Source organism: Microcebus murinus, chromosome 15 (genome assembly GCF_040939455.1).
Source record: "Microcebus murinus isolate Inina chromosome 15, M.murinus_Inina_mat1.0, whole genome shotgun sequence".
Classification (NCBI taxonomy): Eukaryota; Metazoa; Chordata; class Mammalia; order Primates; family Cheirogaleidae; genus Microcebus; species Microcebus murinus.
The window spans coordinates 10,260,677-10,284,726 of NC_134118.1; the positions used below are offsets into that span (position 1 = coordinate 10,260,677).

General features: G+C 40.6%; 1 protein-coding gene across 1 annotated transcript in view; it reads right to left on the bottom strand.

The window, feature by feature from the left end:
* The window catches only part of BMP6 (bone morphogenetic protein 6), a 141,930-nt gene that overhangs the window by 17,626 nt on the left and 100,254 nt on the right, over positions 1-24,050 (bottom strand). The window contains exon 2 of the mRNA XM_012753571.3: positions 12,650-12,842. Coding sequence (XP_012609025.1) covers positions 12,650-12,842 — 193 coding nt within the window. The remainder of the gene's footprint in view (positions 1-12,649; positions 12,843-24,050) is intronic.

Sequence of the window (24,050 nt, forward strand, 5' to 3'; positions counted from 1 at the left end):
TAATGGCATAATGACGTACTGCCTTTTGAGATTATTACCAAAGACAACCCATGACAAATGAATGAAACTCATCTCTAGTCAATCAAATATTTATGAGGCCAATAAACACTGAGTTAAAATTCTTAGCTTTGTCAGAGGAGCAGCAAACATTTTTCCTGCCTACATGGCTGCGTGGAGTAGAAGGGAGCTCTATTGTCATCTTTTCGAAGTATAAACAGTGGGTACCGCTAGCAGTCGTTTACTCAGCTGCTTCCCACAGTCTGTGGGGGGCCATGCTCAAGACTGCCAGGTTTAAAGCATCCTCCGATGTGGATAGGGCTCCCCCACAGTGACAAATCACCCCCCATTACTGAGGTAACCAACTGGGAGCCGGGAGACAGGGGCTGTTCATGGAAAACAGCACGAGGGGACTGCAAGTCCAACGCTTTGAAGTTCAGATGTAAAAAGACATAAATTCTCTTCTGGAAGGCTGTAGAAGACCCTTATCCAGAAATAACACAGTGTGAACAGCACTGTGGGAAAGTAGCCCCAGACCCAAAGGAAGCTCAGGACATATTCATGTCACAGGGTGGAATGTGGCTGGCACTCTGGCATCAAGCCCCAGTGACAGCCAGGCACAGTGGCTCATGCCTGTAATCCCAGCACTTTGGGAGGCCAAGGTGGGAGGATCACTTGAGGCCAGGAGTTTGAGACCAGCCTGGGCAACATAGCAAGAGCCCATCTCTACAAAGAAAAAAAAATGTTATCTGGGCATGGTGGAGCGAGCCTATAGTTCCAGCTACTACTCAAGAGGCTGAGGTGGGAGGATGGCTTGAGCCCAGGAGTTGGAGGCTGCAGTGAGCTATGATCATGCCTCTGCACTCCAGCCTGGGTGACTCTGTCTCTAAAAAAATAAAGTACCCAGTGAGAATTTCAGGGTGTAAAGTTGCCCCCAATGCAAGGACGAGGAGCGTATGGGACTACCACTGAGGATCATCGTTGGTATTTACAGCGACGCCACAGGCACTTAATTCTTAAGGATTCGTAATAAGGATGCAGAGAAATGCTGTCTGAAGCATGAGCACAGCTCTCTAGAAAGAGCCAGGATGAGCTTTTATTTTTACAGAGCAGGGTGTGTGATGAAGGAAATGGGAGCCTACTCCAAGAGAAGGTGGGGGATGAGACAGAGGCCGTCATCCAAAAAGGAGAAGGAAAGCAGAGAAAACGAGACGGAGGGAGAGGGTGTGAGTGTCAGAGGAAGAACACGAATCAGAAGCTTCACTTGGAGCAGGTTGGAAGAGCATGGATACGAAGAACTGACAGTCACGGTGCGGGAGCAACTAACCCTCCTGGCTTGCTGGGGACGGTCTCGCTCCTGACTCGGCTACTGAGTCATGGTGTGGCCCCCAGGAATTCGTGCTGTGTCTGTGACAAGCTTTCTTACTGTGCAAAGACGTCAGCTCTCTTTGCTTAAGAGATCTGTGAGATCAACCAACACAGTCTAATAGCTGAGCCTTGAAAGACCACTCTTGGTGGCCCAGTGGCAGCGAGGTAGTCCTGCTTTAGATGCTCAGGGCCTTTGGGAGGGCGGCAAGGTAACGCATGGACTTAAAATACCTGGACTGAGCAGGAGAGAGGGACAACCAGCATTCACCGCGTGCTTCCAATCCACGGGCACTACGCCAAGGGCCTCTTCTCCTCGGGACAGCCAGAGAGGCGAGTCCTAGTATGGCGTCTCTCCCACAGCTGAGGACATGGGGCCCTGGAGAGTGTCTCAGGGCCCATGGGTGTTAGGTGGGGCAACCAGAATTTAACCAGAGCCCAGGCCCTTAGCCATTGTGGATCAAAAAGGCAGTCATGAAATAGACGGGATGCAGGCTGAAAACACCAAGCCAGGGCAGGTGTGTGCAGCCCGAGTGCTGATGGTGGCCGCAGGTGGTGGAACCCCAGTGACCCGCCTGACTTTGCCCTCCTCTTCCCAGGCAGAACGCTCTGTGTCTAGCCTTCTTAGTCTCCTGACTCTGTAAAAGTATAACCGCAAATAAGATGCATCGGATTTTGCCACGTAACAAACAAGGAAACTTTTAATTCCCTTCTAAATCTCACTTTGGCAGAGTCGAGATGAGATGTTCACATCTAAAATAATGTGTCACTGCTGGATAAAGAATCCTAGAGTCTGGCCATAATCACCCCCAAAACTGGATTATTTGGACCTTCCTACTAAGATGACACACTCTCAAGTTAGCAAACTGCAGGAAAATCTTGAAATAAGAGAAGATACAATTTGAATGCATTTATACTTTGTTTTCAACTAACTCATAGATCCCACCTTTGCATGATGAATGGGCTTCCCATCTTCAAGCACATAACAATGTTATTCTTTCTCAATGTTATTCCAACCCTAAGGCATGATTTTTCTCATATTGTGATCATCCTGGGAAAATGAAGTTCTTAACAAATGAATAAGCCTAACAAGAGATTTCTAGGACTTCAAAATTCACCCTGGCATTAGCCATTCAAACTTCAAAAATTCACCCTGGCATTAGCATTGACTGATTAGCAAGACATTCACAAAGACTCGTAGAATTGGTGTTTGTGGCAAGATTATCCCTGTGTGGTCTCTCCTGTCATACAGACTCCAAGGCACCTGCCCAGGTTGGGGATATGACATTGGGCTGAAAGGGAGACAACTTCATGGGCAAAGCATGCTGAGTCTCTCTCCTTTGTGCTGGGAGAAGGGCAGGAGGTACCTGAGCTCCCCGTGCCCAGGTTTGACTCTTCCTGACAAACTACACACCTGTTAAGGTCACGCTGCCCTGGTCAAGGTACAACTGTGTTTACTACGAACCATTTTTCTAGAAAAATGTCCTTGAACAAGTGGAATTTATACTTTCAAAATAAGCAGACTTATGAACTACCTGATAAGGGGACTCTGTGGTCTTGTCTCTTTATTTCTTCACAACACATTCTTTTGCCATTTATGTGTCTGGAATTGATAAATTAAGATACAAAACAACACTCATACACTGATGAACTGACTTTATGCAATAAGAAAAATTTAATTTGTGAATAGAATGAAAGTAAAATACCAAACATTTTAGAAAATTAGATAGTCAAGCCCTTGTTTTTTACTTTTACTTTTCCCTTATGTAAGGTATAACATAGATTATGCTTAAACTTTTATCACCAGAAAAGACAGAAAAGGAATAGTAGATTTGAAAGTAGAGTGCTACAAATTAGGATAAACTGCTGCATAAATATACACACATGGATTTGAGTAATAAGGATAAATGAACATTGTTATTATGTAATTGGCTAAGCTTTCATTGATTTTATGCTCCTTGATATTATTACCCCATTTTTACCTCAATGGCTAAAATCATATAAAGAGATGTTTCAAATATCGAAGGCACCTTGACTCTGTATGGCTATTTCATCTTTAACAAACCAACGTAAATCACTCTGCTGTCAGAATATTAACACAGCAAACCCTAATATGGTGTTTACTACCTGACTGTTCTAAGTGCTCTTCACAACAAATATAAAAGGTAAATGGTAAAAGTGCTGTTAATTTGTGATTTTAAGAAAATATGTTTTACAAAATAATCTTATCCACTAGCATGGCCTGCCTCCCACAAAGATGGACAACCTGGTACGGAGATGCATGCAACCAAAGCAATCTGTTTCTAGGAAGGAATGACAAATGTGTAAGGCATAGTTTTCAGGAATAAAAACCTATTTTATTTTCTCTCCATGTTTACCAAGTGCACAAGCAGTTCTCAAAGAACAGCGTCCCCTGCCCACCACACCCTGATGCTTTCCCAACATAAAATTTTTTTGCATTCTTTTGGGTGTGTACAATTCTTCATGGTACCTTCAATTCCTCTCTGTAACATTCTCTTCTACACTGTGCCTTACAAAGAACAGAACGAGACAGGCTGAGGAATGAAGTGTGGTAGCCCCTTGAGCCTTCATTTATTTATTTTTCATTTCAGGTAGATCGTTCCAGGTATAAAGGCTATGCACTGGACCGGCAAGATGAAACAATCAGTTACATAACCGGATCTGTGGGTCAGTTGTATTATCCTTTTTTCAAGGGCAAAGAAACAAATACCGCAAAGTTCACTGAGTGCCTGAGGCCCACACCGAGGGAGCCCGAGATTGTCAAGTGAGCAGGGAGATTTCAGGAGTCCCTCAGGGTCACAGCTCTGAAAGCCAGATACAGAGAGAGAAAAGGTGTGGCTGGGCACAGAGATAAAAGGCTTTTGAGTTTCCTATCCCTAAACTACAACAGTGTTCTCCCATCCTGGCTTTCTCAAATTTGCCCTTCTCTTCAAAAAAGAAACTTGTCTCAGGTATCTGAAAAGGTTGAATGTGCATGTCCATTTTGGCAAGCAGCACTGAAAGCCCAACAGAATTCATAGCGCACTCGGTCCATAAGTAACACTTTTCTAAAGACACTACTCTTCTCATCCTGAAGCTGGATCAAATACTGGGTCCAGATCTTGTTTCCAAAACTACATCATTTGATTAATGAATCAAATATCAACATTTGTGGGGATTCATTAAAAAGATTTCCAAATGAAAATAATAAAAATATTATACTTCAGGGACTTATTCTTCTACCTATGATGAGACAAACTAACACTCCCACCAAGAGCAACTAAAGAAACTGGATTAACAACAAAACAAACCTGTTTTAATTCGTTATAGAGCAACCAAGCCAGGCAACCCTTGCTGGGTCAAGATCGCAGAGAGAAAGGAAACGCATTGAGGTGAGTCCTGTATTTGCTGTTGCCTCTTAATTTCAGGGCATTTGTTAATTCCTAGCATAAGACATAGAATAGACACCAAGCAGAAAACAGCAGCAGCCTAGAGCTTTGTGCAAGTATCACTGGCTAGGGATAAAGCTGGAGTTCAGGGAAGCTAGTATGTGAAGGACTAAGGTCCCAGGAAAAAAAGAGCCTGCAGAGAAGTGAGCTCATAAAAGTGATCTCAAAGAAGTTGGGAGCCGCTTCTTCATAGTCTCTTTCCTCTAGGACTTTGGCTCTTCAAGTGCTGGCTGCCTTAAACTCTAATATTTCCATTTGAGTTATTAGCCAAATATTAAGCTGTGTTTACATAGGATGCGAAAGTGAGAAAACAAGCATAAAGAAATCATACAGAGGCTTAAAAGCAAAGCAGAGTTTCTGAAAATCTCATAATGCTGGAGAGTTAAAAAATTAGAGTTGAGAATCCACTAAGGATGAGGGGCTCTGGTAAACGTCTGGAGTTTTAGCTGAAACTCCTGAAGAACTGAACTCTAGGAGAAAGGGAAAACCAGAAACAGATGAGCCTTAACAAATCCTAAAACTCAGCATCAACTAGAACAAAAACAAAAAAGTGATTTGCCTATGTTCTGTCTGCCTTCCAGAAGAACATTAAATCCAGTCTGCAAGGAGATAAACATATCTAGAACTTTTTTTTTTAAATGATGTCCAGAATTTCATAAAATAAAAAAGTAACAGGCATGGTAGGAAATAAAACCAAATGAGGAAAAATCAAGGGAACAAATAGATAATACAAATAGACACATAGGTGATCCAGATAGCAGAGTTATCAGATATGGTCTTTGAATCCAGCCTTATATAAAAAGGACAATAAATCAAAAGTTGAACTTGTTCCAGGGATGTGAGGTTAGTTTAACATTTGAAAATCATATGATCATCCCAAATTTCAGAAAAAAAGGTTTGATAAAATTCCACACCAATTCCTAATTTAAAAAACTCTGAGAAAACTAGGAATAGAGGATAATTTCTTTAATATAATAAAGAATATCTACAAAAACATTTACAGCAATCATCTTTAATGGTAAAATATTAAATTTTTATCCATAAGATTAGAAATCTGACAGAAATCTGAATGGATTTCAACACTATATTGGACATCCTAGGCAGCACAATAAAACAAGAAAAAGAGAAACAAAAAATGGAATTGGAAACGAAGAAATAAAACTGATATTTATAGATAATATTCATAGAAATATGAATAGATATGTTCACAAATATATTCATAGAAATAGATATATTCATAGAAATTCCAAAAGATTATAAAGAAAACTATTAGAATTAACATGAAATTTTGTAAAGTTGCTGTATACAAATATAAAAAATCAACCATATTTGTGTATGTGAGCAAAAACCAATTAGACACTAACATTTTTTTTTTTTTTTTGAGACAGAGTCTCGCTTTGTTGCCCAGGCTAGAGTGAGTGCCATGGCGTCAGCCTAGCTCACAGCAACCTCAAACTCCTGGGCTCAAGCAATCCTGCTGCCTCAGCCTCCGAGTAGCTGGGACTACAGGCATGCGCCACCATGCCCGGCTAATTTTATATATATATTAGTTGGCCAATTAATTTCTTTCTATTTATAGTAGAGACGGGGTCTTGCTCTTGCTCAGGCTGGTTTCAAACTCCTGACCTCGAGCAATCCACCCGCCTCAGCCTCCCAGAGAGCTAGGATTACAGGCGTGAACCACCGCGCCCGGCTTTAGACACTAACATTTTTAAAAACAAATACAGCATCAGAAAATTCAGTATCTAAACTTAGCCCAATAACAATGCTCAAGACACACAACAAAGCTATATATTCCTGAGTGTTATTAAAGAAGGCCTAAATAAATACCCCATTCTTGAACTGAAAGACTCAATATTGATGAGACGTAAATTCTTCCCAAATTGATCTCTAGACTTAATGCAATTCCAATCAGAAGCCCAGCAGGTTTTTTTGTTTGTTTGTTTGTTTGTTTGTGGAAACAGACAAGCTGATTTTAAAATTTACATGTGAATGTAGAGGGCCATTAGTAGCCAAGAAAATTTCAAGAACAAATTTGAGAGAATTACACACCAGATATCAAGCCCTATTATAAAACTGAGACCCTACAGTATTGGTGCAAGAAGAGAAAAATCAACCAATGAAACAAAATAGAAATCCCAGAAATAGACCTAAACATATATGGTCACCTAATTTATGATAAAGGTACCTCTGAAGTACATAGGAAAAGGATAGTATTTCCAACAGGTGGTACTGGGTCCATTGGGTTTTTCTATTCTCACACAGCTGGGCTATGTAATCTTCAGTGACTCACTCATGGTCTCAAAAATCTACTGTATTTTTAGCTCATTCTGCTGAGTTCAACACTTCTATACCCCACTACCTGTTGGGCGCCCCTCCATGGCTCCAACATGTCCAACCCTGGACTCATCTTCATTACCCTTTGCTAACTTATTCCTGTTCCCTATCTCTGGAAATGGTTCCGAGTGAAATATCAAACTAAAAATTCTGGAAAATGTGTTTTTACCCTTGAATGGTTATTTTCTCTCCTGGGCCAAGTATATTCTATCTGTAAAATAGGTCAGAATTTGTGAATTCTGTCAAAAATTAAAGCAAGAATTCAGCCCAGGATTGTTCCTGGGGACTCCAGCAACAGGCCTCTGGGTTGGCCTTAAGGAGATCTTTCTCAGTTTTAGGGTAGTGAGAGAAATGAAGAAGAAAAATATATATAAATGTATTTATTACCACCAAACTGTACATTTAAAGATGGTAAATTTGTATGTATATTTTACCTAAATAAAAAAGAATTAAAAAAAAAAATGAGAACCAACTCTACAGCAGCACTGCCTTATGTCCTTGATTCTAAAATGCATTTCTTCCCATCCTAAGGATTCTAAACATGGGATGAAACATATGAACAAAACCGTAAAAACAAATTTTAAAAAACTTTGCCTATTTCCAAATAGAGGAATAAGTTGTGTTATTGTTTATATGAAGAGGAAATGAATTTTATATTGATAATTAATTCTCATTTCAAATGTCCTCTGAAAGACTGGACCAAGATAAAACATGGAGAAGAAAAGTTATCATACTCACAGAAGACAGGCCATTGCTGCCAAGCAATGCAATTGCCAAAACACATAGAGTACATGGAATTTCAAAACTAACAGAGCCAAGTGTGGCCAATTCATGAACCAAACTGGACCACAATTTAGATACTGAACATGTCTATCAGTCAAAATTTCTGGTTGGCTTTCCAGAGATGCTCTTTGACTTCTAGGTATGTAAAATTCAACCAGAAACAGTGAAAATATGTCTTTATTTATTATATTTATTTATTGTTTTGAGACAGAGTGTCGCTTTGTTGCCCAGGCTAGAATGAGTGCCATGGCATCAGCCTAGGTCACAGCAACCTCAAACTCCTGGGCTCAAGCAATCCTCCTGCCTCAGCCTCCCGAGTAGCTGGGACTACAGGCATGTGCCACCATGCCCGGCTAATTTTTTCTATATATATTAGTTGGCCAATTAATTTCTTTCTATTTATAGTAGAGACAGGGTCTCGCAGTCTTGCTCAGGCTGGTTTCAAACTCCTGACCTTGAGCAATCCGCCTGCCTCAGCCTCCCAGAGTGCTAGGATGAAAGTATGCCTTTAACCAAGGAAGAAATGCAGATGAAAATGATACTCTTTAAAGGCCTCAAAATTTCACTATTAACCTAAAGGTGCTATGGAAATAAAGACCATGAGTACATGTTGTGAAAAGCAACATGGTACCATCATGCTACTGTGAATGACTACGAAAGGTCAAAAGTTATCCAGCGGTCTGTGTTCCAAGTGTGAAGACAGCTTCACATGTATGTAACACAGAAGAATAAAAAAGTAAATCAACTAATGTATAATGCTGCAAAAAAGTACAAATACTTCTATGTAAATGTATTCCAATCTCCACTCCCTCCTCTAGATGAGCTAGTAGACCGATGGTTGCAGAAGTTTTCTGCAGAAAGGCCTAGACCGCCACAGTACCAGAGTCTGAATTCCAACAGGCAGAGATCTTTACCGCCCACAGAACTCGCTTATCTGCCACCCAAATGGATGCAGCATCCTTGGGATGGCTGTGTTACAGCTAAGGAAATCGAGATATGAGCACATGCCATCAGGAGATTGCTTACCTTTTCCCGGCACTTCGCCTGTATCTCAGGACTGTCCCCACGTCACTGGGCTGATTTTTGGGAAGCACCTCAGACACCAGGCATTTTTAGGCATTATTTGGCCTTGGGAAAATTGATACGTGGCACACTTCATTCTGTCAAAGCTAACATGCCTGCCCTGTCTACCTGACAGGGGTCATGGCAAAGTCCTAATTCAAGAATGTAAGAGAAGGAAGGCCCTTTCCAAACTGTGAGTCCTACATACACACAAATTTTTACCAGCCTCATCATAAGGACACTGATTTATAACACCAAATGGTAACACCAAACTCATCTTAAAACATGAACAACACACAATACCATAGAGTACATCTTAAAAAAAATTAATAAAGTACAAAGGACACCCTGTGCTACTCAGACTTCACGGTGCAGACTATTGGGTGGCTGATAGCATTCCAATCTACGGGTTGTGTCAGATCTTTCCATGACTTAGATTGCATATAAGTGCTTATGCTCAAGTTTTTTTTTGTTTTTTTTTGAGACAGAGTCTCGCTTGTTGCCCAGGCTAGAGTGAGTGCTGTGGCGTCAGCCTAGCTCACAGCAACCTCAAACTCCTGGGCTCAAGCAATCCTACTGCCTCAGCCTCCCGAGTAGCTGGGACTACAGGCATGCACCACCATGCCCGGCTAATTATATATATACATATTATTTGGCCAATTAATTTCTTTCTATTTATAGTAGAGACAGGGTCTTGCTCTTACTCAGGCTAGTTTCGAACTCCTGACCTCGAGCAATCCGCCCGCCTCAGCCTCCCAGAGTGCTAGGATTACAGGCATGAGCCACCACACTCGGCTATGCTCGTTTTTTTTTTTTGTTTTTTTTTTTTGAGACAGAGTCTCGCTTTGTTGCCCAGGCTAGAGTGAGTGCCGTGGCGTCAGCCTAGCTCACAGCAACCTCAAACTCCTGGGCTCGAGTGATCCTTCTGCCTCAGCCTCCCGGGTAGCTGGGACTACAGGCATGCGCCACCATGCCTGGCTAATTTTTTTTGATATATATATCAGTTGGCCAATTAATTTCTTTCTATTTATAGTAGAGACGGGGTCTCGCTCTTGCTCAGGCTGGTTTTTGAACTCCTGACCTTGAGCAATCCGCCCGCCTCGGCCTCCCAAGAGCTAGGATTACAGGCGTGAGCCACAGCGCCCGGCCCTATGTTCAAGTTTTGAGTGAAGTGTTAAGTGTTTCCTTGTTCTTACTAAAGGCACCCTCTATTAAGTAGCCACTGTTTTATTATTTGTTGAAACTTACCTGGTGCAATGATTTCTAATCAGTCGAAGGAACATGTTTCTGTGAAGTTTCCAGCAAAGGCTGATCTTCCAAGAATCTTCCCTGACCCTTGCCCAGGTCAGGCTTCCTAACTGCCTTTTATATCAGAACGCCCAACACACAGCTTTTTCCCCCTCAGCTGAGTGTATGAGTCAGCATTTAAAAACCTGACTCTTTTTCTTTTCCAAGGAGGCTAACTATTTTGCAACACAAACACTTACTAATACATCAAATACTACAAATTTCACTTGAACACAGATTAGACAAATATGTTTCTTCACAAGCCTGGAGGATTGTTTTCAGTCAAGACACCCCCAAGATGGTACAGATGGGAAGATGAAGCCTTCCCCCGGAAGGAGTCCTGCAGCTAAACCTGGAGGCCTCTGGAAGACCATTCAGAGGCTGCAGGAGGCCTGGGCTCTGGGCCCACAGATAAGAAAAGAAATTCTCCTCCTAGCCAACCTGGAACCCTTCAAAAGTATGAAACTCTCCCAATTCTCCCAGATTTCCCCTCGCCTATGCACAAAAACCAAACACGTGCAGTCACCAAATACTTCCATCCTAGAAGGCAAAGAAACTACAACTCCTTGCTTTGATAGAGTCATCAAAGGTTGAAACTAGTCGGGATTCTGTTTTCCAAACTCACTGCTGGCCCGGAGGAAGTATGACACCACCGTCCTGAGCACAAGGCAGCTGTTCTTTTTTGGCTGGAGTTCAGTATAAACCTTACACTGGTCTGCTTGCTTTCTCTCTTTAAAAAAAAAAAATAATTTAAAAAAATGCCATAGTCACTCAACTCCAAGCCTAGTGATTTTACTATAAAGTTTTTCCTGCTGGACAGAGAAAACCATGTATTTCCAATAAATTTTTGAGCCAAAAGGGTACCAGTAGGTTATTTCCACTAGAGAAATATAATGGAATAAACAATTAGGCAGATTGAGAACCAACGGCTAAAGCAGTTCCAAAGAGCCACTGAGTACCAATTCTCTCCAAAGTATCAAATACGAAAACCTAGCAATGAACAATTTACTTTTCAAAGGAGGCCCTCAATGGTAAATGGTAAAGCCACTAAATACACTTTCATTTAGGAATGAATTTCAAACATCAGAAAACTTCCCTTTCATTCCAAAATGTTGGTCTATTATAAAGGTACCACAATGGCTATATTTTACTCATTATTCAACTGTCCCACCTAAGAGTTCGCCTACAGACATCAGTCTGTACGTTCACACCATGACACGTCCCAAGAGCCTGGCATCTACCATTCCTTTTCTCTATTTCCTCCATTACAGACTTAAATATGCACAAGGACTGGACGCCAGCAGTACTTTCAAAACTAAAATAAACCTTTCACAGGGCAAATCCATGTTACTTATGATTTCAGTGTGCATGTTTGTGACAGACCCGCACAGATCAATAAGTTCAGGAGACACCAAAGTCACTCCTAAACCTTGGGAAGTCAATAGACTTTCAAGACCAAAAGTGAGAATCTGGACTTGGTTTATAAAACCAAAGCTGGCAAATCTCTTACAGAGTCTGTGCATGTGGGGTTCCCTCCCACTATACATTCTCTTCCTTTAATTTATATCTACCATGTAACTGCCAGACTGTCACATCCCCTGCTGTATTTCTACCCTGTCCACACTCAGGACTATGCAGCAACCTACTAACTACTAACCTACTATGCGTCATGTGCTTGATTCTCATCAAACTACTCAACTGACCCCTAGATACTAATCAAAATTTAAGGTCATTGGCTTCTTCACTGTGTACCACAGAATCCCTCCATGGAAGTGTTTCTTTACTGCCAGACAGCACCCTGAACACACTTCATTGCAGCTCTTTTGTAAAATGGTCTGAATTCACTTTAGGAAATTAGAATAATATAGATGTATGGAAAAAAGTCTATTGTTCCTTTATATTCAAATGATAAAAAAATATATCCCCCACACACACTCTCAAAGATACATATGTGTCTGTCTGTCTTATACACACAAACATATAACCTTGTATTCACCTGAATTAGCATCACTTATAAGCACCATTATATACTTTTAATGTGTGAAGTTATTTTAGCCAGCCCCATTCATCATGCAAAGTGGAGAAATTTAATCCCCAATAAATTGTACAGTTGTCTGATCACAAAGGATGCTTCATAAATACCGTTCACTAGCTTATGTAGGAAAAGGTAACTATTTGGAAAATCAACGTCATGATAAAAAAGTCTCACCAGTCAGACCCTCCCAGTCAGAACACTCCCCTCATCGTGTTCATTGTGTGCTGCCCCTGAACTCCGGATCACCTTGCACAGACACACTTGGGGTCATGTGACGACAGAGGGCGAGAAACGGGGACCAGCCCCACCTTTGGGGCTTTCTGAACCTTCATACCTGTGCTGATGCTCCTGTATGACTTGATAAATGCTGATAAGAAAAGTTTGGTTTTTAAAACTCCCCACAACACAGTCCTTGTAGATGCGGAATTCTGCAGCCGTCACCGCCTCACCCTCAGGAATCTGGGACAAGTTGAACTTGAACTCTTTGTGGTGTCGCTGGCGAGGGGAGAACTCCTTGTCGTACTCCACTACAAGATTAAACAAGAGAGAGTGACAGCTATTGTTACTTGACTAAGTGCCACAGGCTCACCTCATCCAAGTTCCCCGTCCTACTTCGTAAGTGGATTACCAGTTACCAGCGGCTCAGGGTCAGGATCAGGGCGGTGGGCTAAGCCGCCGGGCTGAGGTGACAATCCTTCACGTTACCCAGGGATTAGATAAAATTCCTAGATTTTGTTTAAATACTTTAGTTTGAGTACTTAGTTGAGCTCATTTGAATGAGAGCAAGTTATCTAAACTCTTGGCTTTGGGTTTTCTCAGCTGCAAAAATGGGAAGAATGTGACTCCCAGGAAAAGGTGTGAGAGTTGATGAAATGGCACACAATTACCCCTGCGCCCATCCTGGCCCCACCATCCCTCTGCGGCCCCCTTTCCTCCCAACTGCGTTCCCCCCTCCTCAGGTTGGTTCCCGTGTCACCATCACTAGTTGCCATAACCAAGGGAGGCGCTGAGGTGAACTCTGGAGGGGGTGACGGGACGGTGGGGGAGGGGAGCAGGCAGAGAATTTTCCCTGGGCCTGAAATTTTGTCTACTGTTGAGTGGAAATTTTTGTTGAGGGGCTTAGAGCAAAGCTTCATAGAAAATGGTGCTCTCGCTAAAGTCCACCGCCTTCCCCTGCTGGCGGAACCTGGGGCTGAACGACTCTGAGGAATGGGACCCTCTCCCTGGGAAGCCGCCAGAGCCTCCGTTTAATCTGCTTGTAGATCCCACGGGGGAGAATGAGGGCGTGGAAGGAAGGTGCCAACAGCGCCACTTGCTATTTTCTAAGGATTTACACCGAAAAAACATTTTGGAAAAGGATTGTTCTTTTTTAACCCCTAAAACAAAAACGAAGAACAAAAAAAGGAGAGAGGGATAACTGGAATCTAAAAGATTTATTGTATAATTACATGCAAATTAATTATAGCATTTTAATGTGAAATCAACCTATGTGTCCACCTGTGGGTAAATGGAAAAAGAAAATGTGAGATGCACATGCAATGGTTCGGTGTTCAGTCTGCAACAAGAAGGGGATTCTGCCATTTGCAACCACATGGATGAACCTGGAGGACATTATGTTGAGTGAAATAAGCCAGGCACAGGAAGACAAATACCACAGGGTCTAACTTATTCGTGGAATCTAAAAAAGTTGAACTCCTAGAGGCAGAAAACTGAACAGGGGGTAGTACTGGGGAAATGTTAGTTAGTGAAAGGGTCCAAAGGTTCAGTTATACATAATGAATGCATTCTGGAGGCCCAGCATGGTGACAGCAGTTAAGGATACCGTATTATATACTCAATATTGCTAAGAGAGTAGATCTTAAATGTTCTCACCACAAAAAACATTAAGGATCTCTGTGAGGTGATGGATACATTAATTAGCTTGATAGTGGGATTCATTTCATAATGTATATCAAAGTACATTGTACACCTTAAATATATACAATTTTAATTTGTCAATTATACCTCAATAAGGCTACAAAAATAAATTTTTAACGAAATCTTTTTCCTGCATGAAGACAAATTATGGAAATTGCAATTACTGATCACCATTTTCCAGAGTCAGCTCTCAGACGTCTACCTAAAGTCCTGTATAAGAAGAATGCTATCAAACCTCAGATGTTTAACGCTTAATCATTATAAAGGAACAAAAGAACACTCTGCTTCGCACTGTAAATCCTTGATCTTTTCCCCAGAGTTAGGAAAGGCTTCTGCCCTGCCATTCCTGTTAGTTTTTTCTTGATGGCAACCACAGTGAAATCTCACGAGCAAACTAATCCTATGGCAGAGTTTTCCCAGTTCTTGTGGGCAGAAAAAAATATCAAATTCTTTGCCACCTCCAACTTCCCACTTTCTCCTACACGTGTTGTTTTTCATAATCACCGAAGAAAAGCTTTGGAGATTTAGCTTCTTAAACAAAGAAAAAAGAAAAAAAAAAAGCTAATAACCTTCTAGAAGAATGTAAGTCCTCCATGGCATTTGCAGAAGCTAAGAAAAGTTAAGCCATCTATAGGTTTGAGGTTTTAAATAAAGAATTCCCATGTAATTATGCAATAAATCTTTTGGATTCAAGTTATCTTTTTTTAAAATTATTTTAGGGGTTAAAAAAGAACAAGCTTTGGCTTGCATAGAGCTTGAATATAAGTAAAAAGGGGTCCAACCAAAAAGTAAACCACAGTTCAGTCCCAAAAAGAAAGCAGGTTTTCCAATTAGTGGCTAAGCATGAAAAGAAATATTGTTGGGGAGTTCACCCAAGGACACACAAACGCACACACGACGGTGTATCGCTTTCCTCTAAAACTGATCTGCCTTTTAAGTTTGATATGTTATCACTGCTGGTTAAAAAGTGAATCAAACCTGATTTTCCAAAGAGACTTTCTAAAAAATAGTCACACAGCTTTTCTCTATAGGGCCTTTTGGATGCTTAGTTGTAACATTGCTAAATGAAAATATAAAATTTTTAGGATTCATTTGAGAGCATGTGTAAGAATTCATCAAAGAAGTTTTGCAATAAACTCTTAGTATAAACAAAAATTAGGAAAAATAGGGATGAGAAGTAAAATGTTAAGACAGTAACTTTAAGGTATTTCAGTTATAAGAAGAAGAGAAAGGGACAGAAATTTCAATAAAGGAAAAATGTGATGGGCAGTGTTTGGAGAGGTGCATCCTCTCCCCCCAACCCCAATAAACCACACTGCCCTGTATTTATGCCCTTGGGTGGTCCATTCCCCTGGGCTTGCTCTGGACTGGCTCTGTGACCTGTTTCGGAAAAACAGAATTTAGCAACAGTGGTATTGAGAGACTTCCAAGGGCCAGGTCAAAAGTTTTGAGCTTTCTTCCACCTAAATTTCTTGGGACACTTATCTGGGGAAAGATAGCTACCAGGTAAGAAGTCTGACTCCCCTGAAACCTCCATGTTGTGAGAAAGCCCAAGCTAGCCATGCAAAAAAGCTACATTGAGGGGTAGGGGGAGAGGAGAAGAGAGAGAGAGCAAGCTAGCATGCACACAAACCAGAGACAAACAGACAAACAACTCTCCAACCAGTCTCCAGCCACCTCAGCTGAGGCACCAGTCATGTTATGAAGATGCCACCTTGGATGTCCCAGTGCACCCAAGCCCCAAGCACCATCTGACTGCAACCACATGGGACACCTCGAGTAAGAACCACCTGAACCTGGCCATTTCACAAAAGTGTGGGAGATGACAATGCACTGTTGATTGCTTAAAACCACTGTGTTTTGAGTGGTCTGTTATGCAGGAAGAGGCAGCAAACACAAGAAGAGAAGACAGGTGAGGACTAGAGAGAGAGAAGAAGAGAGCAGGGAAGTCTGACCATGGTAGGACAGGGAGAAATTGCAGGCAATTCTTAAGGATGAGGGTTGGGCAATGCAGGGAGGCAATATATATGACTAAGGAAGAATCTTGGCAAAGGCTCACAGATTTGAAGATGTGAAGAGATAAGCATCTCTGCTGGTGGGACTGCAAACTAGTGCAACCTCTGTGGAAAGCGATATGGAGATGCCTTAAAGCTGTACAAGTAGATCTACTGTTTGATCCCGCAATCCCATTGCTGCGCATCTACCCAAAAGAACAAAAGACTCTCTATAAAACAGACACCTGCACTTGAATGTTTATAGCAGCACAATTTACAGTTGCAAAGATGTGGAAACAACCCAAGTGCCCATCGATATATGAGTGGATTAATAAAATGTGGTATATGTATACCATGGAGTACTATTCAGCTATAAGAAACAACAGTGATATAGCACCTCTTGTATTTTCCTGGATAGAGTGAGAACCCATTCTACTAAGTGAAGTATCCCAAGAATGGAAAAAATAATATGTACTCACCAGCAATTTGGTATTAACTGATCAACACCTAAGTGTACATATAGGAATCACATTTATCAGGCATAGGGCAGATGGGAGGGGGGAGGAGGGGAGGGGTATATACACATACATAATGAGTGCAATGCGCACCGTCTGGGGTATGGACACGCTTAAAGCTCTGACTCGGGCGAAGGGGAAGGGGGGGAAGGCAATGCACGTAACCTAAACATTTGTACCCCCATAATATGCTGGATAAAAAAATTCATAAACGGCAACCACCCAACACTAATTAAAGGAATATCATTGTTTAAAAAAAAGATTCTAAAAATGAGAAAATAAAAAACACAGTTCAAAGCATTCATTTTATTACAATGTAAAGCAGAACCTATTGTCATATATGTGCATTTTTCCATTTCTCCTCTAGCAAGACAACATCATCTTGAAGCCTCTGAACTTTTCCTTTATCCTTCTTAGAGGAGATTCATGGTCTCCTTAGTTCCTTCCATGAGTCTCTGATTGCTATCCCATCTTTCTAAGCTCCCACACCCAACTCACTGCTCTATGGTGGAAGCTGGACCACCTTCCTCACTCTCCCCAGCCACAGATCCCTGAAGTTTGCTTGGAGCTCCCTCCTTCTCCCCCACTTTTTTGCCTACAGTTGAATTTACACAGTGTGTTTGCTAATGTCTCATAGAGATACAAGAAATAAATGCAATTTATTGCCTACACATGCATTTGAAAACCACAAGGGTAAAATGTTAATGTTTCCAATGAGCTCAGCAATTCAAGCTACATGGTTCTGGACTCCTTAAATGTCAGACAGTTCAAGAAATATGACCGAGAGGAAGAGGGAGAGGGCCGAGTCCTGAATTCAGCCCTCTGTACCTATTTTGTACTCCCTAGTATTTGGCTATCGATGGTGGAGCCACACGTGGCGCACAATTAAGTCCTAGCTAAGAGTGTTAAGGACATATCAACTGCCACACTGCTTTTGAATTCCAGCCCCCCTCTTTCTTACCTATGTGATGCTGAGAAAGATATTAGTCAAAGTTTCAGTATCAGTTAAATAATGACATTTCTGAAGATTAGGTGATACAATCTACACAAAATAGTCAATGGCATGGCTTAAGTGTTCAATAAATGTTAGTTATGTCATCATTGGCTGTTATTTGAGAATCTAGCCCCTATGAGCTTAGAGTTTGTCTTTGCTGAGGAATTCAAATTTACTCATGAGTTTACAGACAGGGATGATGAATTCTTCCTCTAAATTATCTTTTTTGATTACAGCGATGCATTCTGTGTATAGGACAGTTAGTGAAATCTTACTGAGTACCAGCCTTGGCCAGTGGCTATTGAATACGGTACAGTGTTCTTTGAGGCAATAATTCCCAGAATTTTTTTTTCAAGGATCAGTTAAAACATTTTGTCTAAAATGGTAATGGCCATTTTTCAACAAAAGAAAACTATGTTCTTTACAACTGCATTTTAAAAGTCTTTTTAACATCATATTAAATATGGAGGGCATAATTTAATAATATAATACCATTCCTTAAATGAGGTGAAATTAACTTTACAAAACTCACTCTATTCTCTCTTTTTGCCTTATCAGCTGAAATTTCAGACCAGTCCTAGACCTTTGGCCAACAAGTAGGAACAAAAGTCCTAAGGAATGAAAGTTAATGATTTAAGATTTAAAATGTAAATTATGTAATATTACACATACAAAAGAATATATGCAATTTATGGATGTCATGAAGCATAATAACAAAGCACCAAAGAAACCAGCACCCAACATACAGCATGACCAATACTCCTGTACCACTTCCTGATTCCTTCCTCCTGCCTCTGGCCAAAGGTAGCTCGTGTCATGAAGAATGTGTTTATCATTCCCCTGCCTTTTAAAAACTAAGAGTTCTACTACATATGTATCATTAAGTCATACAGTGTTTAGTTTTCCTCTTTTCCCCTCAAAGTCTTTCCTTTTAGAAACGTGAGGGAAATTGTACAGGCACACATGGAAAATACAGGCGTGGCTACAGGTAAGCATGAAGGCAGCCTACACAGATTCATGCTACCTGTCAGCTGGAGAATATGCTTGTGTTCTATGGGTGTTCTATGGGTGCAGAGCAGTAAGTGACCAGTAACTCCTTTCCTTCCTCAGCCCTGCCGCATATGGATCTGTTAAAAATATGGCCATTTTCTAATAAACATTGGTGAGAATGTAGAGAAACTGGAACCCTTGTGCTTTGTTCATAGAAATGCAAAATGGTGTAGCACCATGGAAAATGGCATGGCACTGCTTCAAAAAATCAAACATAAAATGACTATAAGATCTAGCAATTATCTTTTTAGATATATATGCTAAAGAATTAGAAGCAGGGCCTTAAACAGATGTATGTACACCCATGTTCATAGAAGCATTGTTCACAACAGGCAAAAGCTGGAAGCAACCTAAGTGTCCATTGATGGATGAATGGATAGACAAAATGTGGTATATATGCACATACAACAGAATATCATTTAACTTTCAAAAGGAAGGAAATTCTGACACATGGTACAACATGGATGAACCTTAAGGACATTGTGATAGTGAAATAAGCCAAACACAAAAGACAAATACCATATGATTCCACGTATATGAGGTTCCTAGAGGAGTTAAATTTATAGACAGAAAGTAGAACAGTGGTCCCCAGGGGGTGGGGGAAGGAGAATGGGGAGTTAGTGTTTAATGGGTACAGAGTTTCAGTTTGGAAAGATGAAAAAGTTGAGGAGATGGATGGTGGTGATGGTTGCACAACAATGTGAATATACTTAATGCCATTGAACTGTACACTTAAAAAGTATTAAAGCAATCAATTTTGTTATGTATATTTTACCATAATTTTAAAAATTTAAAATGGACATTTTCTTACATGAAATTTCTTATTGTACTGTGCCCACTCATTTTCGGGCCATGGTCGACTGCAGGTAACAGAAAGTGTGGAAGCCAAAAGCATGGATACGGGGGGGACTACTGCACTTCCCTTTAGAATAAGTCGGGGAATGGTTCCTCTTCTATTTTTCAAGAAATGAAAAGTTTGGCAGATTTCTCTGTATAATGGTTTTATTTTCATGTTTTCTTTGGTGGGGGGACATTTCCAATTACAAATTCATTCTCCTTTAAACGTAGAGATATTCAATATCTTTCTTTTTAAGTTAGTGTGCGTTTTCTAGAGGTTTGTCAATTTCAGTTTAATTTTTCAAATGTGTTGCCATAAAATTTTTCATGGTATTCTCTTATTATTTAATCTCTGCTCTATCTATGGCTACTTCTCCTTTGTCATCCTAATATTTATTTGTGCATTTACTTTTGATTGGTCTTACTGGAGGTTATTTTTTTTTTCCTCACTACTGCCTACTTTGATTATAATAAAGATATTTTAATATATGTGTTTTCTGAATAATATCACACTAAATCTGAATTATTTTAAGTAAATTGGTCTAGTGAAAATAAAAGCACTGCCTATTTCAAACTGCAAACATAAAAGAGAAAAGAAAAAGGGGAAACAAGAGAGAAGAAACAAAACAGAACAATCTAATGTGTTTAAGAGTAATAACATACTCATTATTTTCTCACTAACTGGACGAACTCTCTGTTAATTCAGTCTGGATTAGTTAAGGCAGTTACATTAATTCCCAATAAATTCCACATTTTCCAAAGGCTTTATGTTTCTGCTTTCAGTTACACACCACAATTGAAACTTTTTTAAAAAAGAACTGCCATTCTGTTGACTAATATATGCAATTTTTCATGCTATAGCACAAGTTTATTTAATTTTAGGCAACAAGGAAAGTTCTGGCTAGTTTTCCAAGTATTGTAACGACAGCAGCCTTTTGACTTTCATGTTGCAAGCATACAACTCTTTTATTTCAAAATATTATGGGGATACAAATGTTTTGGGTTACATGTATCGATTTAGTTATGTTAGAGTCAGAGTTACAAATGTGCCCATCACCCAGGTGAGTACAACCTTGAATAGTCATACAGATGCCTAGTTGAACTTCCCAATTCTCTTTTGACCACAGTGAGATGAAAGACTTTACCCTCTAGAGTTCACCAAATATTTCTAAATATTTGTATTCATGTTCTATGAAAATCATAAATTTCAACAAGAATCTATTTTTCTGGCTGCCATGCTCTAAGTGACTGTTTTTTTAAACTTTACTTTTTATTTTAAATAACTACAAAGCCACAAGTAGTTGCAAAAATAGTAGAGACGTCCTATGTACCCTTCACCCAGCTTCCCCCATGGTAACATGTTACATAACAGAAGTACAAGATCAAAACCAGGAAACTGACATTAGCTCAGTTCATTAGACAACACTTACTCTGATTTCACCAGTTTTTAACATGTACTTCTTTTGGGGATACATATGTATATTACTCTATGACACTTTACCACATGTATAGATTCATGTAACGAACCACCAAAATCCAGATCCAGAAATCTCTCATCACAACCAAACTCTCTGGAGCTACCTTTTCATTCCAAATTACTTTTTAAGACAAGACCTAGTACATGTATTACAACATTAAGCACCACCATATCATCAGATGGTAAGGATTAACCAAGTTATTTGTTATTTTTAAAAAATCAGTTTACAACCCCATATATAGGTATTAATGTCCCTTTAAATTGGAAAGATGCTTGGTAGCTACGACTGTACATGTCGTACTATGCAAATAAGTAGTAGACCTCAGCCACCACAAGGAAACACACTCAGGAACTTAAATCCATAAATGTGTGTCAGGAAGAAAGACTTAAACTGAATAATCACAGTCTCAAGAGAGTTCCACTAATGTCAAGTAACCACATTTTCGCCTACTTACAAGGACTGCCATAAAGAAGCAATCAGATTACATTTAGTAAAAAATCAATCTACACAACATGCATTTTTCACATTTGAGAAAAGTGCAACTGTCTTCAGCTAGAGATAGACTCTCCCACACCTCCGATTTCCACCGCAGAGCAATGATGGGCAGAACATCCTCACTGCGACTGAGAGAAGAGATTTCTGTACGTATTGATTATATCAGACTCCTCATTTCTTCTCAGATCATCTGGTTTCTTTGGTCGCTTTGATAATGGCATTGCCTTTTTGTGGGTCGCAGTTTCACTACAATATTTTGTGCCTACTTCTGTTTTTATTTATTGTGCTCAAATTACATTGCAGTTCACCTATCTGTGGATTCCTATCACCCATCAATTCTGGAAAATTCTCAGCCAGTCGCTCATCATTATGGCCTCTCTTCTAATCTTTTTAAAGTTTTCTTCAAAAATGACACTTAGATGCATATTAGACTTTCTAATATTCACATCTCTTAGCTGTTTTATATAGTTTTTCTCCTTATCTCTGGACTAGATAATTAATTTCTTCTATTTTACAAGTTTACCAATTCTTTCCTCCACTGTGTTTAATGTATAGTTTAAGCCATCTATTAGTGCTTTTTGGCTTGGGTTTGTTTTTTTTTCCAGGTTTTTTTTTTAGAGAAATAGGATCTGGCTCTTTTGTCCCGGCTGGAGTGCAGTGGAACCCTCATAGCTCGCTGAAACCTCAAATTCCTGGGCTCAAGTGACCCTCCTGCCTCAGCTTCAGGGACTGAAGCAGCTGGGACTACAGGTGTGTGCCACCATAGCCTAGTTTTTCACTTTAATGATTTTTTAAAAAAATTTTTTAATAGCTCTGTTTTTGTTGTTTGGCCTACTCTGCCATTTTCAATTGTCATATATTTGCTATTATTATTAATTCTTTCCATATTTCCATGTAGTTGTCTTACATTTTCTCTCCTCTTATATGTGAAATTATTAGGGAACTGAGTCTGAAATTACTCTCCCATTTCTCTAATGACATTCATTTGGTGATGTTTTAACTTGTGTGCTTGAAGGTTTTTAGGCAATTTCTAATTGAAATTCATCCTGAATGTTTACATTGGTGATTTTTTTTTTTTAAAAAGACATACATTTGTTTTTGTGAAAAATACTATCAACCTGGAACCATTTTATCTCCCTTTCAGGATCCTAGCTTAATGTGGGAACCTCAGGGACAGCTCCCACCTTGTCCTGGACCCGAGCTGGTCTCGGGATCAACAGCAGTGTTGGTCTTTGCACTCACAGAGACCCAGCTTTTATGCTAACTTGCTCACAGAAACCCACTCAGGGGAGCCCTCAAAGATGTTCTTGAGTCCCTGACACTCACACTTTGGACAGGTTTGCTTTTGTTTATCCTGGATCTAGTCATATTTTAGCAGGAGGTCACACAGATGATCTACTCTGCAATACTTCCAAAATCTGAAGCCTCTGTTTTATCTTTTATGTTTGGAAAATAACATGTGGGACACATTCCTCGCAACTCTTAAAGATATTGTAAAATCTGCAAAATGTCTGAAGAGTTTAGAAAGCACTTTCACACACATTATCTCATCTGTCTCTCATAACAGTCCCAGAAGGTAGACAGAGCAAATGCTATTACCGCCACCAAATCAATAGGAATTTCAGGCTAATGGCAGTTAGGTGGCTTCCCTGTGTTGCTCACTTTTATGCTTTCAACTGCTACCTTACACTTTTCTACCTCCAGCCCAGTGCTCTCCCCAAGAGACATGTTTATCTTACTGCCAGGCACACCTGTTGCTCCGCGTGCTCTCACACTGGAAGCCGACACGCACACAGTGAAGCTCACCACCTCCCCACTAGCCTCCCCCGGAACTCTCCCTCTGTGCGCCCGGCTGCCCGCTATTAGCCAACGCTCTACCACCTCCCGTTAATTTTACCTCCTAGAACTGCTCAGTCCAATGCAGTAACCACGACTACGTGGCGCTATTACGGCCACATTTAAAGTGTCCAAGGGTCGCGGGTGGCTGGTGGATACTGTATTGTAAAGTGCATCACTGAACACTCCCACCATTGCAGAAAGGTCCACAGTGTTCCAGAAGTTTCTCAAACCCACCGGGCCCCACTCCCTCCACTCCCACTGCACTTATGCAGAGCCTCAGTCCTGCTGCAACTAGTTTTGCCCCATTGTCTGCCCGCCTTCCACACAGCAGCTGTTACCACAACCACAGATCTGACGTGCACCAGGCCTGCTTGGCACCCTTTGGTCTATATTCCCAACCATCTCCCACCCTCGCCCCTCACTTCTCCCCGCCTTAAGCTCTACCCTTGAGGGGCCTTCAGTTACCCTATTTGTCCACCCAGACTCCCCACGACCTCATGCCTTTGCCTTACCCATACAACCTTCTTGCTTTTGTTTTGAGACAGGGTCCAACATGTCACCCAGGTTGGACTGCAGTGGTCTCATCATAGCTCACAGCAACCTCAAACTCCTGGGC